Below are 14,805 nucleotides of genomic sequence, written 5' to 3' on the forward strand. Positions count from 1 at the left end.
GCGTACGGTGCCAAAATAAGATAATTACTATATTTAAATGTTTTCCCCATTTTGAAAGGGTGAAACAGGCCTGCAGGGAGAAGCCGGACCCACGGGGCATGAAAAGGGGACCCCGGTGACCATTGGTTCACCCGATACTAGTAAGTTCCTATTATATCGTAATATTTATTCAATATATTTATCTGTATTTTATTCATATCCACACCACTCATACAAACCCAGGTCGCATAACTCGCAACGGCCAAAAAGGGACAACTCTTCACATCCACCCCGCCCAGTTTGATCGAAAAATGATTGTAATAAAAACATCATAACTTTAATCGAGGGAAGGATCTGGTGGGCTCAACAACATAGGCTGTATTTTTTTTAAGCAACAAGGGAATTAGATTGAAAGTATGGACTTTAAAGTTTGCAAAAGTTTTCGACTTTCCACTATTAATAATGTCTTTTGTCATAGGCACCAATCCAGCAGGGGGACCTACTTACATCCGATGGGGCGCACTACTTGTCCAGAACATGAAGGCACTGAGTTTGTGTATCAAGGTACGTCATCAATTATGAAATTCACATAATGTGTTCACCTGGTGAACTTGGAACTACACGCCACTATGTCACCAAACCTAAGTTATTTAATACTTTCAACCATACACTTCTTTTTCACAAACTACGAAAAATTGATTTATTAACTGGATATGTACATACAATAGCATCAGATTTGTTTTTATTGGTTTAAAGATTATTAGTCCCCCTATACTTCCTTTCAGGATTTGGATACCGGGGCGCATTCTGGACACAAGGGCGGGAACTTCCGACTCTTGTGCATTCCTTCTACTCCGGAATGGGCTGATACTTTCAACGATGCAGCAAACTCCAATTCATACCTGTATGGAATGGAGTACGAGGTAGCATCATTTGACCCATTCTCACACGAAAATGCCGAGTTTATCAACCAGCGTGACGTACCGTGTGCAGTGTGCCGTCTCACAAAACCGTGGAACACATCTTCTGATTCCGGCTAAGAGAGATTGCCCCCAGAACTGGGACCCAAGAATATCAAGGCTTCCTCATGTCCGGACACTACACCAGTGAGCAGCGCAGCCAGGCGGTGTGTGTGGATGAAGCACCCGAGGTTATCCCCAGTAGTCAAGCCAGTACCAGCGCGGCGCTGCTTTACATCATGGAAATTCAGTGTGGCTCAATCCCATGTCCCCCATACGTTCATCTCCGTGAAGTAACGTGCACCGTCTGCAGTCAGTAGAACTATATTGCAGTTACTTTCTATTTTTCTACTTTCTCGCTGTTATTGCTATTTATACAGGAATATTACTCGATATAATTATTTTAGTCGGTTTTTGTTTCTAAGTCAATCACCTGGCAGTGCTAGTGTCGACGTCGTCCTCATCCAATGCACGAGGCTGCCGTATTTGTCCCTATCGTAATGACAAGGATCATGATTAAATATATTGTTATCGAAAATAAACAAATTATTTCAATCTGAATGCTCACTGGTTACAAAAGTCCTGCCCGTAAATCCGTCTTCTGCATAGTGCAGTACTGCAGTGCTTAATATTTGCGGAAATAAGCAGGACGCCACTGACAAGAATGTTTTTGTGAGAGTATGACAATAATTTAACTCTTTAATTCTAACTCAAGTTTGTAATCTCCAACTTTTTTGCGTGGTTGGCTGTGGTAAGTTTTTAATTTCGTCCATTTTGTCCGTTTATGTAGGGCGTATTTTTCCACAGTAATGTATTTCCCCTATATACATACACGCCTTATGCCAGTATTAATTTTGTATATTTTTATTTTGGATGGTCTTTTTGTATATGAGAGCCACAAATAATCAGTGATGCTGGATGGGTCACCCGCGTTAAATATTGTTTTAATTTAAAACAAACACATGCACATAATTTGACAGCCTACCACCTACCGGGCACAACGAAAATGGGCATAATTGTTTCACAATTCACAGTACACAATAATAATTGTTATTGCCGAGTTTTGTAATTCTGATTTTGTCAAAGCTTTATCGTTTACGTAAAGGGGTGAACTAATTCTGAAGCATCATAACTTATAATATATGGGGGTGCTTTGTTGAGTGAAATAGCAACCCGCATTCCTGCGGACTTGAAGTATGTATGTGTCTAATGAATGCAAAGTCACAATGAATATTATTTATAGTCCCCGGCACATAAAAGCAATCTTTAGGGATTTTGGGGGACTTTAACGTGAGTCTTGTTCGCGGCAGAGACTAGGCGTTGTGAAATATTATAGTAGTTGCCTGTTAATTGCTTTACATGAAACAATTCTTTCCATTGTCAAAGTTAATCGAACCTTGACCAACTTTGAGCACGTATATGAACGGGACATTAGTGTTTTGTTCTGACATTTTTCTTGTTAAATGACTTTTCCATAACGTCCTTTGTTTGATTTGTGTGTTTTTTTCCTGTTACCCGGATCATATTTCATGCATGTCTCAACTTATTAAAGGTATATCCATGGTATAACAAAAAAAAAATAAAGTGAAATAAAATAGACTCATTTATTTGTATAAAAACTACCGTGATTTCGCTTAGACCAGTGTCAGCCTGCTGCTCTTACTCCCAAAAAAGAAATCTGATTCATTCTTCATCGACACTGAAACTCTACATCAGGGTGGTGATCCACTGGTGATTCTATCACCCCTTATACAGATTAGATAGATACATTGTGTAACCCGGGTTAATAACAATATGGCGAAGAAACGGCTTTAAATGAACACGCTGCATTGGATCGGGACGAGTTGGTATGTTAGAAGCGTTTGTAACCGTTTGTTATAAAATGCATATTATGGTTGGAAAGATGTTTTAAAAGTAGAATACAATGATCCACACAAATATGCCTCGAAATTGCACGGTGTTCCTTTTACTTTGCGAACTAACAAGGTCGGCCAGTTATGATATGGGAGTCAAAAATTTGACTCCCATAAATGGCCGACCATGTTAGTCGAAGAGGTAAAAGGAAAACCATGCAATTTCTAGGCATGTTTGTGTAGATCATTGTATTCTACTTTTACAACATATTTCAACCATATGCATTTTACAACAAACGGTTACAAACACTTTCAAAGACCAACTCGACCGATCCAAGGCAACGTGTTTCTTTAACTTTTGTCAGAAGATTTGTTTTCGTCTTCACTGACACCCATTTATGAAATGGAGATGAACGACATGTTTAATTCTAAAGTCCCCGGTCTGTGAGTGATATATATCATATATTCAAAACTTAATCGCTAAAATTTAATGTATAATGGATTCAACGTTCTTGTTGAAAATGTCATGAAAGTTTTTCCTTGTTTTCTCTGAAACTTTAACAGGTGATTTTTAATGTATTTTTCTTAACATAAGGCCTTCAGATCAGTGGGGGAAAAAACCTGAATGAGTGTGGGCCTACTCCATTATTATTTTCATATAGCACCTTTAAAAGTTAAAAGTTTCGAGGGAAGTTTTGGAGAATTTCCCCAATCCCCGGGTGCTTCCTAAGTTTCCTGCGTCTGAGTTATTGACCATCCTGTGGAAGTAAGATGGCATACTTTCTTGAACTTTAAATATGTGGCCATGAAGCAGCCTTAAAGACAATGTCCGAAGGTCTGGAAAAACACAAAGAGCAAATAGTTGTCTCAAAACGCCCACCCATTCTCAGCAGCAGTTTCATTGTCCCGGCTGAGCCCCCCCCCCCCCCCCCCACCTGAAATTCCCCATTGCATTCCACTAAATGCATTGTTTGAAGACAGCTCAAGAATCGGTTCCTTAACCAGCCACACAGGTGGTTGGCCTATAACCCCCATTAGTTATTTCATACTCCACCACTATTATAAGTCTCATCTTGCATAGAGTGGTGTTCACAATAATAGGTGAAACAAGTACTGCGCTCATGCAAGAACCTTTTCTATTCAAAGCCAACATCCAAAAGCTTGACACACCTGTTGAACATCATGATTCAACCTTCCAAATTAGTCCGTTCTGACATGATTTTACATGGCATTGAGGCACTATAACTGCAGAGAGACTGTCGTTATGGAGACACTGTGGATAAGACGCTGCTGCGCTCCGATACCATTGATCCCCAATGTGTCTGAGCATTCAAGAAGGTATGAATTAACAACACTGTTTGTCTTTGGCTTTTCCTTTGCTGCAGATATCCCTTTTTAATATGTCTCAATCACTGATTATACCTTTTCTCCTTCTTCCTAACCTTTGATTTGTCTGTGTGTTTCCAACATCTTTTGGTTAATCAGCCCTCCTCACCCCTCCCTGTTGTCTCCTCTGCCTTTTATTTTCGTTATGCCCCTCCCCTTTTCCCCCTCCCCTCTCTCCCTCTTTACCTTGTGTCCACTGATTGTTTCAGTTATAAAAAAAAAAAAAAAAAAAAAAAAACCAATTATAAAGCGCACAAAATAATCCACAAAAAGTGCTTATGGCGCTAAAGAAACACTATGTTTATGTGTGTTGAATTGTCGTATTACTATTAGCCTTCGAGAAAGACTCCACTTGGTCAAAATTTCCGGGCCCTTACCATTTGTTCCAAAGCTTTTAAAAGATAATCTCACATTGAGGTAAAAACGGTCTCCACATTTGATTATAATAAAGAGTTTAGAATAATTTAAAATAATACAAGCCAATAGGTTGTACAATTTATTTCATTTTTTTTAACCGGGGAGGGGGGGCACATAGGGACATCATTTTTGGCACGCCCCTTCTTAGTTACATCATAGAGTCAATGCCCAAGTTATTTATCCACGTTAAAACTTTTTATGAACAACTTTGTTATCCGGATTTGGTGGAAGCTTGGGCCCCGATTCATGCCAGCCAGCAAGACCTTTCCTTTAAACAATGAGCATGGGTCTATATAAGGGCCTCTTTGCCGGTAAAATACCACATTTGTGGGTCTGTCCTCGAAGAAAATGACTTCGTTGAAAAAGTTGTCTGGCTTTCCATCGCTTGATGGAAGTGAAATGCTGGTACCATGTGAGAGACGTGGACAGCTTTGGCGATGGTTTATTGCTGGAACGTTGCTCAACCTGTGCATCACCGCTGCATTGGTTGGCTTAACGACGTTCTACTTCAGCACGGAGTTGCAGTCCGTCAGGGTAAACATTATTTTAGTTTCCATATTCAGGAAAACCTTAACCTTTTTTGTTTTCATCACTTAGGTACATAATCTTAAGAGCTTCATGCAGGGTCTTGACTCTGTCATATGAACAGAGGATCGAGATGCGCTATTTGTCAGAGGTTCTTCTTGTCAAAGGTTCTCTCAAAATGACCCCACTTAAACTTTTGCAAGGTCTGAAATTTATGATTTATTACCTTCTTAAACAATGTTTAACCCAGTGTAGCCCTGTTCAATTGCAGCTCTGTTTTGTAAACCTTCTTTTTAGCATGTTTGAATGTTATGTATTACTGTTTTAGTCTTAAAGATGCACATCACATAATGTCTAACTCAGTTAATCTAAATCGCATTGTCTTCTAAAGGGACAACTTGTTAAGGGATAATGCCAAATCATACACCTCTCAGAGTCTCAGATTGTTAACATTTTTTAAGTTTAACTCTGAACATTCAACGTGAAAAGTGAGCATTAGCCATGTCGGCAATTTTTGGATGGCATAGGCCTGGCATAAATACTTTACATAATATTAATAAACCCTACATTGGTATTATTTGAAAGCTGCTATAATTATATTCACGTTCTTGTTGGTGCCCAAATTGATCCATTTTATGAGCTTTGGAAGGAATTGACTAGTCTGGTTAAGACGTATATAATGGATCGCCACATGTTTTCACCATCTCAAAATAATTTTTCTTTTTGTATAATTAAAGTCAGTATACATTGCACCTCCCTTCGTTAGTCAATTCATTGATTGATGTGTGACGCGCTATAGGCTTTTTCACATTGTTTTCCTTAACGTATCTATCGCATCGGTTGACTTTGTACATTCCCTTTACGTTTTCAGGTCCAGATGGAATCTCACGGAGAGCGTCTGGCGTTATTGGAGAGAAGTCCTCTACCAACAAGCCAGACAGAAAATGAAATGCCGGGCGCCCTCAACGAGCTCTTGTCGAGACAGAGAAGAGGCCTGGAGAGACCTAAGTCCATGGACTACCAGTTCAATGTCGAGAACAACGCTTCGTCGGTGCTTTTACATCCGAAGTTTGCTCCAGAGGGTAGGTTTTTCTTCTGAAGTAAGAAGCTTATCATTGCATTATAGGTCCACTTTATCTAGCCTAGTGTAGGACAAAAAGAAACTGTCTGTGAAAATCTCATTTCAAAAGCTGGTAGAGCGTTTCTTGCCAAAAAATTTAAGCGGTTCAAACAGGAAGAAATATTCGTTACTGGTAATCTAAGAAGCGTATCATGCATGAAACGTTTCTCATTGATTTTTTTTCGAATTTTTTTTCTGAAATTACTTTCAGTAGGAGGGGGTCATTTTGCAAAATGTTATAAATATTATCAACAGCTGCCGCAATGCTTCTTACCAAATGAGTTTTTACTATTTTGTTGAGTTGAGGTGTTACAAAAGGTACACCCTAATTTCATGAATGAAAAATAAAACTTCTTAATGGTACACTTTTAAGGCCGTGGCCGCCAACCTTTCCCCCTTTTTGACAATGGAAAACCATTCTTTTTAACTTGACCACCAGATCGACCACTCATGACAAGACCTTGTCGAGACGGACGGGATGGAAGAGATGGTATGGATGGACGAGAGGGGAGGCAAGGAGCTCAGGGAGAGAAGGTATTGTACTCTTCATTAGTTCGTCAGTCGCGACACGAACCGGTTTGGCAGGAGATTCGGTCCCCTTCGGTCCCCCGGAGATTCAGTCCCCTTCGGTCCCCCGGAGATTCGGTCCCCTTCGGTCCCCTTCGGTCCCCCCGAGATTCAGTCCCTGGAGATTCGGTCCCCTTCGGTCCCTCGGAGATTCGGTCCCCCGGAGATTCAGTCCCCTTCGGTCCTCCGGAGATTCAGTCCCCTTCGGTCCCCCGGAGATTCGGTCCCCTTCGGTCCCCCGGAGATTCAGTCCCCTTCGGTCCCCCGGAGATTCGGTCCCCGGAGACTCTGTCCCCCGTATGGCAAACTGTGTACAAACGTCTTCTGATAGCGCCCTCTATTGAACCCTCCTCCTTCAGCCCACCTTAATTTCCCATTATGGGGACCGAATCTAGCGGACAGAATTCACCGGGACACGGGTTCGGCAGGAGATTTCTGTCCCACACAGAACCGCGCTGCAGTGGTTGGCATGGACCGCCGAATGTTGGCAAAACATTCAATCGTCATTGCAGTTATTGATACAAAAATGAACATTTCTGTGGAAACATTAATAATTACATCCCAAATAATGGGGGGTATTTGTTGGGACTCTAGTTGGCAGCAGGCTTACCAGGTAAATCCATTGTTTGGAAATGTGCGCATGCTCAGAACAACAGTATAATGGAAATTCACCTGGAAAGTCTGCTGCCACCTACCGTTCCAAAATCGTATTGTGCATATTTCATTTGATAACGCTTTCTTATTACAGCCCACGTTTTACCGCCTATAGGAGGGGATTGGGACACAAACATCGGGGACAACATCCTCATAACGGAATATTTTTTACCTTGAAAATAACATGCGTTTAATCTACTGTTTGTCAAATGACCATGGCCGAGTTTTACACAATTATTTAGGCCAATCAAACGAGGATGTAGGTTACCAACTTTGTATCAATGAGTCATAGGCCCTCAAGTATAATGCGCTACGCATACTTTGTAGTACAAAACTAAAAACGACAACATTCTTACCAGAAACGCGATACGTCGGTCGTAGCGTGACTGAGAATGAACATTGTTTCTCCATGCTTCAATTGACTACTAGTGATCTCAATAACTAATAGATGTAAAAGAATAACATTATTCTCATCAAACAGAAAATGACATTCATATAATGTGCTTTGTTTGGCATTTTGTAAGGGGAGTCCTGGTGAAACAGGCTTGCAGGGAGAAGCCGGACCACGGGGCATGAAAGGAGACCCAGGTGACATTGGTTTACCCGACACTAGTAAGTTCCTATAATATATCGTAATGTTCAATATATTTATCTGATAACAAAATCCTACAAATCACACTCACACTTCTATATCTATATTATAAAAGCGCTTAAATCGCATGGGCGCCGCCATTGTTGTTTGGCAAGTGGTGCCCGCACCCTGCTAAAATGATGCGTCCTGGGGTAAATTTCGGGCTACCCGTGGGTTGGGGCATGTGTTGTTTGTGACGTCACAGTCAAAGCGCGAGCGTGTAGTAACTTTGGGGTTGAGGGCAGGCGTCCTCTGTGATGTCACAGTCACAGCGCGAGCGTCCAGTACTTCGCGCGTACATACAGTAAAGAACAATGCATGGTACGGAGGCTAGGGTTAGATATGGGACAGGATAGGGAAAGGGCACACGGTGGGACAGGGAGTTGGGGAAAAAGTGAACGAGGCTGGTGAGGGGGGGGGGGGGAGCAAAGGGGTTTGAAAACTATACAGGACAGAAAATAATCAACTGAACGGGAACAACATAAAAGAAACGGGATATAAACGGGACTGGGAAAGAACCACTATCGGGAACCGCTGGGAACTGGAAGATATGGATGGGGATCGACAATGCCGAAACGGTAAAAAGACGGACAAGTGTACGAATTTACAAAGCACTGAGATTCGTCTTAACTTAGGATGGGTTGTTTGCCACAGTGATTTGTATTGTGACCCTTCCCAGCCACTTTAGCCCTCCCCTGTACACAACGCTACACTTGCATCATTTTTACGTAGAGCTTTCTAGCGGGGTTGCCGCGCGAAGCGCGGCATCCCGCTTGTCTTAGGCAAGTCGCAAAACTCTCAACAACCCAAAGCGACAACGCTCCCCTCCCCGCCCACAGCTTGATAAAATAATTGTTGGTTTAACAAAAAACATGATAACTTATATTATCTAGAGAAGGGTGGGCTCAAAATTAATGACTTCATTTTTGTTAAGCGACAAGGGAGTTAGAAAGGTTAGAAAGAAAGTATAGACTTTTAAGTCAGTTTTAAGTTTGCAACAGTGTGGGACTTTCCACTATATTAATAATGTATTTTGTCATATCTAGGCACCAATCCAGCAGGGGGACCTACTTACATCCGATGGGGGCGCACTACCTGTCCAGAACACGAAGGCACTGAGTTTGTGTATCAAGGTACGTCATCATTTCTGAAATTCACATAATGTGTTCACCCTGAGAAGGTGAACTTGGAACTAAACGCCTCAGCCATTGGACCCTTTCGGTAAACAGTGTTGTCCAAGGCCCACACTTTGTGTACCACAACTTCTATATCAAACAAGAGCTGTTTCGCTGCGCTGCGCTACGAAACAGCTAATAACAAACCTGTGAAAATTTAGGCTCAATCGGTCATCGGCGTCGGGAGGGAGAAAACAACGGAAAACCCCACCCTTGTTTCCGCGCGTTTCGCCGTGTCATGACATGTGTTAAAAAAAAATCCGTAATTCTCGTAAACGAGAATTTATATTGTTTTGCTGTTTTCTCAAAAAGTAAAACATTTCATGGACTAATATTTCAAGAGAAGTCTTTCACCATTGCCTTCTGTAAACCCTGAAAGTTATTTGTAAATCTGTGACCTTTTTTTTCTGAACCGAAAGGGTCCAATGGCTTTAGGCAGTGGACACTATTGGTAATATACTCAAAATAATTTTTAGCATAACAACTTACTTGGTAACGAGTAATGGAGAGAGGTTGGTAGTATAAAACATTGTGAGAAACGGCTCCCTCTGAAGTAACGTAGTTTTTGAGAAAGAGTAATTTTCCACGAACTTGATTTCGAGACCTCAGATTTAAAGTTTGAGGTCTCGAAATCAAGCGTATGAAAGCACACAACTTCGTGTGACAAGGGTGCTTTCTATTTCATTCATATCTCGCAACTTCGATGACCAATTGAGCTCACATTTTCACAGGTTTGTTATTTTATGCATATGTTGAGATACATCAAGTGAGGAGACTGGTCTTTGACAATTATCAATAGTGTCTTTAATAACTTTGAACCATATCGTAGGAGGTTTTGTTTTCAAGGTGTTCCCTAAAATCGTGGCAAATCTTTTACCTCTTTGTGCGCGATGTAAACAGTCCCTAGATACAAAAATGTTGGTTTTATTTGCCAAGCAAAGAGTCTCCTCTCCCTTGACCAAAACTTAGAAACGCGTAAGGCTCCACTGGTTATTAAACAAAAGTTTGGTATTTTAGGCATTTTTGCAAGGTACAAAAATATGTCATAATGTTGAGGCCATATAAAAATTAATTGCCCACCAAAAAAGGTTCATCAAACACTATTTCAATTCACAATTCACGATGATCAAATCATGTGTCTGAACATTCTGCTGAGCATTCTGGAAAAAAATACAGAAGCCATGTGCCTTATTATTACTTTCCAATATTTTATTAGATTTTTTTTAACCCTCGTATCAATATTATTATAAATATTAAAATTTAAACATCAGCTTGGTGATTCAATTATCACTTTTTATTTTTACGCTTTATTATAAATATTAAGGGGAAAAATTTGTAAAATAATTCAACATCAGATTTAAAAGCCAATAATTATTCACACTTTTTTTTAATTTAGATTTTTTTATTTTTTTTGCAAATTTCCATGGTAATTTTTTTAAATGTCTTAAAAAATATTGTGAATAAAATGAAGACAACTGATGGCTATAGAGTCATACACAGAGTCTCACAGAACACTTGCAGTCACTGCATATATTTCTTCCACGTATGGCTTCACCGGGAAACCATTCTTTGTCGTTTGCCTTGAAAACAGGAAAAACTCAAAATAAATGGGACCAGTTGAAGTCATTGAAAATCAGTGTGTGGTGTGAAAATTTCAATGTCCATCAAGTTTTAATTTATGTTTGCATACTTCATATTAACAAATGAAGATAATTAGGGCATCGTTTGATATATCGCATTATTATTTTTTTCCCAATTCAAAGAAAAATGCATAATACCGTGAAAAATGGTAAGAGTAGGATACATCTTTTTCACAAATTACGAAAAAAAAAATGATTTAACTGGATTTGTAAATACAATAGCATTCAGATTTGTTTTTATTGGTTTAAAGATTATTAGTCTTTATAGGATTTTATCCTTTCAGGATTTGGATCCGGAGCAGCTTCCTCTCATAAGGGCGGATCTTCCGACTTCTTGTGCATTCCTGCTATTCCAGACTGGGCTGATACTTTCAACGATGCAGGAAACTCCCACTCCTATCTGTATGGAATGGAGTACGAAGTAGCATCATTTGACCCATTCTCACACGAAAATGCCGAGTTTATAGACCAGCGTGACGTACCGTGTGCAGTGTGCCGTCTCACAAACCGTGGAACGCATCTTCTGATTCCGGCTAAGAGAGAATGCCCCCAGAACTGGACCCAAGAATACCAAGGCTTCCTCATGTCCGGACTCTACTCAACTGAGCAGCGAAGCCAGGCTGTATGTGTGGATGAAGCACCCGAAGTTATCCCCAGTAGTCAAGCCAGTAGCGCCGCGGCGCTGCTTTACATCATGGAAATTCAGTGTGGCTCAATCCCATGTCCCCCATACGTTCAATATCGTGAAGTAACGTGCACCGTCTGCAGTGCGTAGTACTATTGCAGTTACTTTCTATTGTTCAACTTCCTCGCTGATTGCTATCTATAAAGGAATAATTTACTCGATATGTATTTTAGTCGGTTTTGTTTCTTTCACCTGACAGTGCTGTTTCGTCGTCCTTTTCCCATGCAGGAGGATGCCGTATATAAAGAGTAATATTTGTCCCTATCGTAATTACAAGGATCATGATTAAATATTGTTATCGAAAATAAACAAATTATTTCAAGCTGAATGCTCCCTACAAAAGTCCTGCCTGTATAAATCCGTCTAATGCCATAGTCCAGAAATAGTTGTCAAAGACCCGACAGCAGTGCTTATGTTATATGCAGCAATCGGAATAAGCAGGACGCAACTGACAAAAATATATATCGCAAGCTTTCTTTGATGGTTCACGTGATTATTGAAAATGTGTTGTTCTCTATCACCCTCTCTTTTGACAGGTACATTCGCATGGTGGTTGGCATCATATCATTTTCGAATCAATGAATACATCATCAAAGGACTCGGGAAAGTACTGAGTATTTGCAGTGCTAACACACATATAATAATTCATATTCTTTATATATCCCCTTTGCAAATGTGAACATCTATCATATGATGAATACATTGTTTAAAACAAACCATGATAGTGGGCTTATCCATTAGTTCATTGTATAACATGGATACATCATAAGCATAACCTATAAGGAAAATTTTCCCGTCCGTCAACCGACGAAAAATATTGCGATCGTAGCACTGCAACCGATTTTTTAAGGCAGAAAACATTTCCTGAAACACACACAAGTTTATTTTTATAAACAGTCCCCAAACCCGAAAGTTAGACAGTCTAACGGCGAAGTTGATTTACAAAGGGCGACAAAGGGCAAATGGGGCGTGTTTTTTGGGACACATTATTGCCATTCAGCCAGGAGGAGGATGGGTAGTCAAAGACATTTGGCGAGCTGCAGGGGGTGGGGGGATCCCGATCGCGATGTCATGCCAAAAAATGTTCGCTGTCAAACTGAGGCAGTTTGGCACGTCCTTTGCCAGATAGTGTCCGTAAACACATACAAACAGGGAACCTAAAACAAAAAAAGGACACTTATAGGTTCAAGGTTCGGGAAAGGTCCGCGGTTGGCGTGTACAAAACTAACGGGAGCTAGTGCAGAAATGTTTTTGAGAAATAAACAAAAGAGGGCAATAGGAGGTCCGCGGTTGTTGGCGCATCCTGTCATGGCCTCGTAAGCTTTGGACTCCTATAGATGTTCTGTGGTTCAATATGACACGCACTTATATCCCCCTTTTTTTGGGGGGGGGGGGGGGCATTATGAAAATAATTTAATTCTTTAATTCTAACTCAATTTTGTAATCTCCAACTGTTTGCGTGGTTGGCTGTGGTAAGTGTTTAATTTCGTCCATTTTGTCCGTTTATGTAGGGCGTATTTTTCACTGTAATGTATTTCATTATGCCATCCCAAGTATTAATTTTGTATATTTTTTATTTTTGATGTCTTTTTGTATGAGAGCCACAAATGATCAGTTATGCTGGATGGGTCACCCTCGTTAAATATTGTTTTAATTTAAAACAGACACATACACATAGTTTGACATCCTACCACCTACCGGGCACACACGAAAATGGGCATAATTGTTTCACAATTCACAGTACACAATAATAATTGTTATTGCCGAGTTTTATAATTCTGATTTTGTCAAAGCTTTTTCGTTTACGTACAGGGGTGAACTAATTCTGAAGCATCATAACTTATAATATATGGGGATGCTTTGTTAAGTGAAATAGAAACCCGCATTCCTGCGGACTTGAAGTATGTATGTGTCTAATGAATGCAAAGTCACAATGAATATTATTTGTATAGTCCCCGGTACATAAAAGCAATCTTTAGGGATTTTGGGGGACTTTACCGTGAGTCTTGTTCCGCGGCAGAGACTAGGCGTTGTGAAATATTATAGTAGTTGCCTGTTTATTGCTTTACATGAAACATTCTTTCCATTGTCAAAGTTAATCGAAACTTGACCAACTTTGATCACGTATATGAACGGGACATTTAGTGTTTTTTTTCTGACATTTTTCTTGTTAAATGACTTTTCCATAACGTCCTTTGTTTGATTTGTGTGTTTTTTCCTGTTACCCGGATCATATTTCAATGCATGTCTCAACTTATTAAAGGTATATCCATGGTATAACCCAAAAAAATAAAGTGAAATAAAATAGACTCATTTATTTGTATAAAACTACCGTGATTTCGCTTATATAGACCAGTGTCAGCCTGCTGTTCTTACTCCAAAAAAGAAATCTGATTCATTCTTCATCGACACTGAAACTCTACATCAGGGTGGTGATCCACTGGTGATTCTATCACCCCTTATACAGATTAGATAGATACATTGTGTAACCCGGGTTAATAACAATATGGCGAAGAAACGGCTTTAAATGAACACGCTGCATTGGATCGGACGAGTTGGTATGTTAGAAGCGTTTGTAACCGTTTGTTATAAAATGCATATTATGGTTGGAAAGATGTTTTAAAAGTAGAATACAATGATCCACACAAATATGCCTCGAAATTGCACGGTGTTCCTTTTACTTTGCGAACTAACAAGGTCGGCCATTATGATATGGGAGTTGACTCCCATAAATGGCCGACCATGTTAGTCGAAGAGGTAAAAGGAAAACCATGCAATTTCTAGGCATGTTTGTGTAGATCATTGTATTCTACTTTTACAACATATTTCCAACCATATGCATTTTATAACAAACGGTTACAAACGCTTTTCAAAGACCAACTCGACCGATCCAAGGCAACGTGTTTCTTTAACTTTTGTCAGAAGATTTGTTTTCGTCTTCACTGACACCATTTATGAAATGGAGATGAACGACATGTTTAATTCTATAGTCCCCGGTCTGTGAGTGATATATATCATATATTCAAAACTTAATCGCTAAAATTTAATGTATAATGGATTCAACGTTCTTGTTGAAAATGTTATGAAAGTTTTTCCTTGTTTTCTCTGAAACTTTCACAGGTGATTTTTAATGTATTTTTCTTAACATAAGGCCTTCAGATCAGTGGGGGAAAAAACCTGAATGAGTGTGGGCCTACTCCATTATTATTTTCAT

General features: G+C 39.9%; 1 protein-coding gene and 1 pseudogene across 1 annotated transcript; both read left to right on the forward strand.

Moving 5' to 3' along the window:
- LOC139942412 (uncharacterized) overlaps positions 1-2,462 on the forward strand; it is a 3,028-nt pseudogene extending 566 nt beyond the window's left edge.
- Positions 2,463-4,937: 2,475 nt separating this feature from the next.
- On the forward strand, positions 4,938-13,900 carry LOC139935419 (uncharacterized). The gene is made up of 6 exons (XM_071930012.1): positions 4,938-5,128; positions 5,991-6,201; positions 6,679-6,773; positions 7,985-8,072; positions 9,138-9,224; positions 11,191-13,900. The coding sequence occupies exons 1-6, from the start codon at positions 4,943-4,945 to the stop codon at positions 11,679-11,681; spliced, it is 1,158 nt and encodes a 385-aa protein (XP_071786113.1). The 5' UTR covers positions 4,938-4,942; the 3' UTR covers positions 11,682-13,900.
- The last annotated feature ends 905 nt before the right edge of the window (positions 13,901-14,805 follow it).

Source organism: Asterias amurensis, chromosome 1, assembly GCF_032118995.1.
Source record: "Asterias amurensis chromosome 1, ASM3211899v1".
Classification (NCBI taxonomy): domain Eukaryota; kingdom Metazoa; phylum Echinodermata; class Asteroidea; order Forcipulatida; family Asteriidae; genus Asterias; species Asterias amurensis.

Excerpts from the sequence above, each read along its gene's own strand:
- LOC139935419 (XM_071930012.1), top strand. The coding sequence starts at position 4,943 with ATGACTTCGTTGAAAAAGTTGTCTGGCTTTCCATCGCTTGATGGAAGT. Across the intron at positions 5,129-5,990 it reads CGGAGTTGCAGTCCGTCAGG|GTCCAGATGGAATCTCACGG; the intron begins GTAAACATTATT and ends TTACGTTTTCAG. Across the intron at positions 6,202-6,678 it reads TCCGAAGTTTGCTCCAGAGG|ATCGACCACTCATGACAAGA; the intron begins GTAGGTTTTTCT and ends CTTGACCACCAG.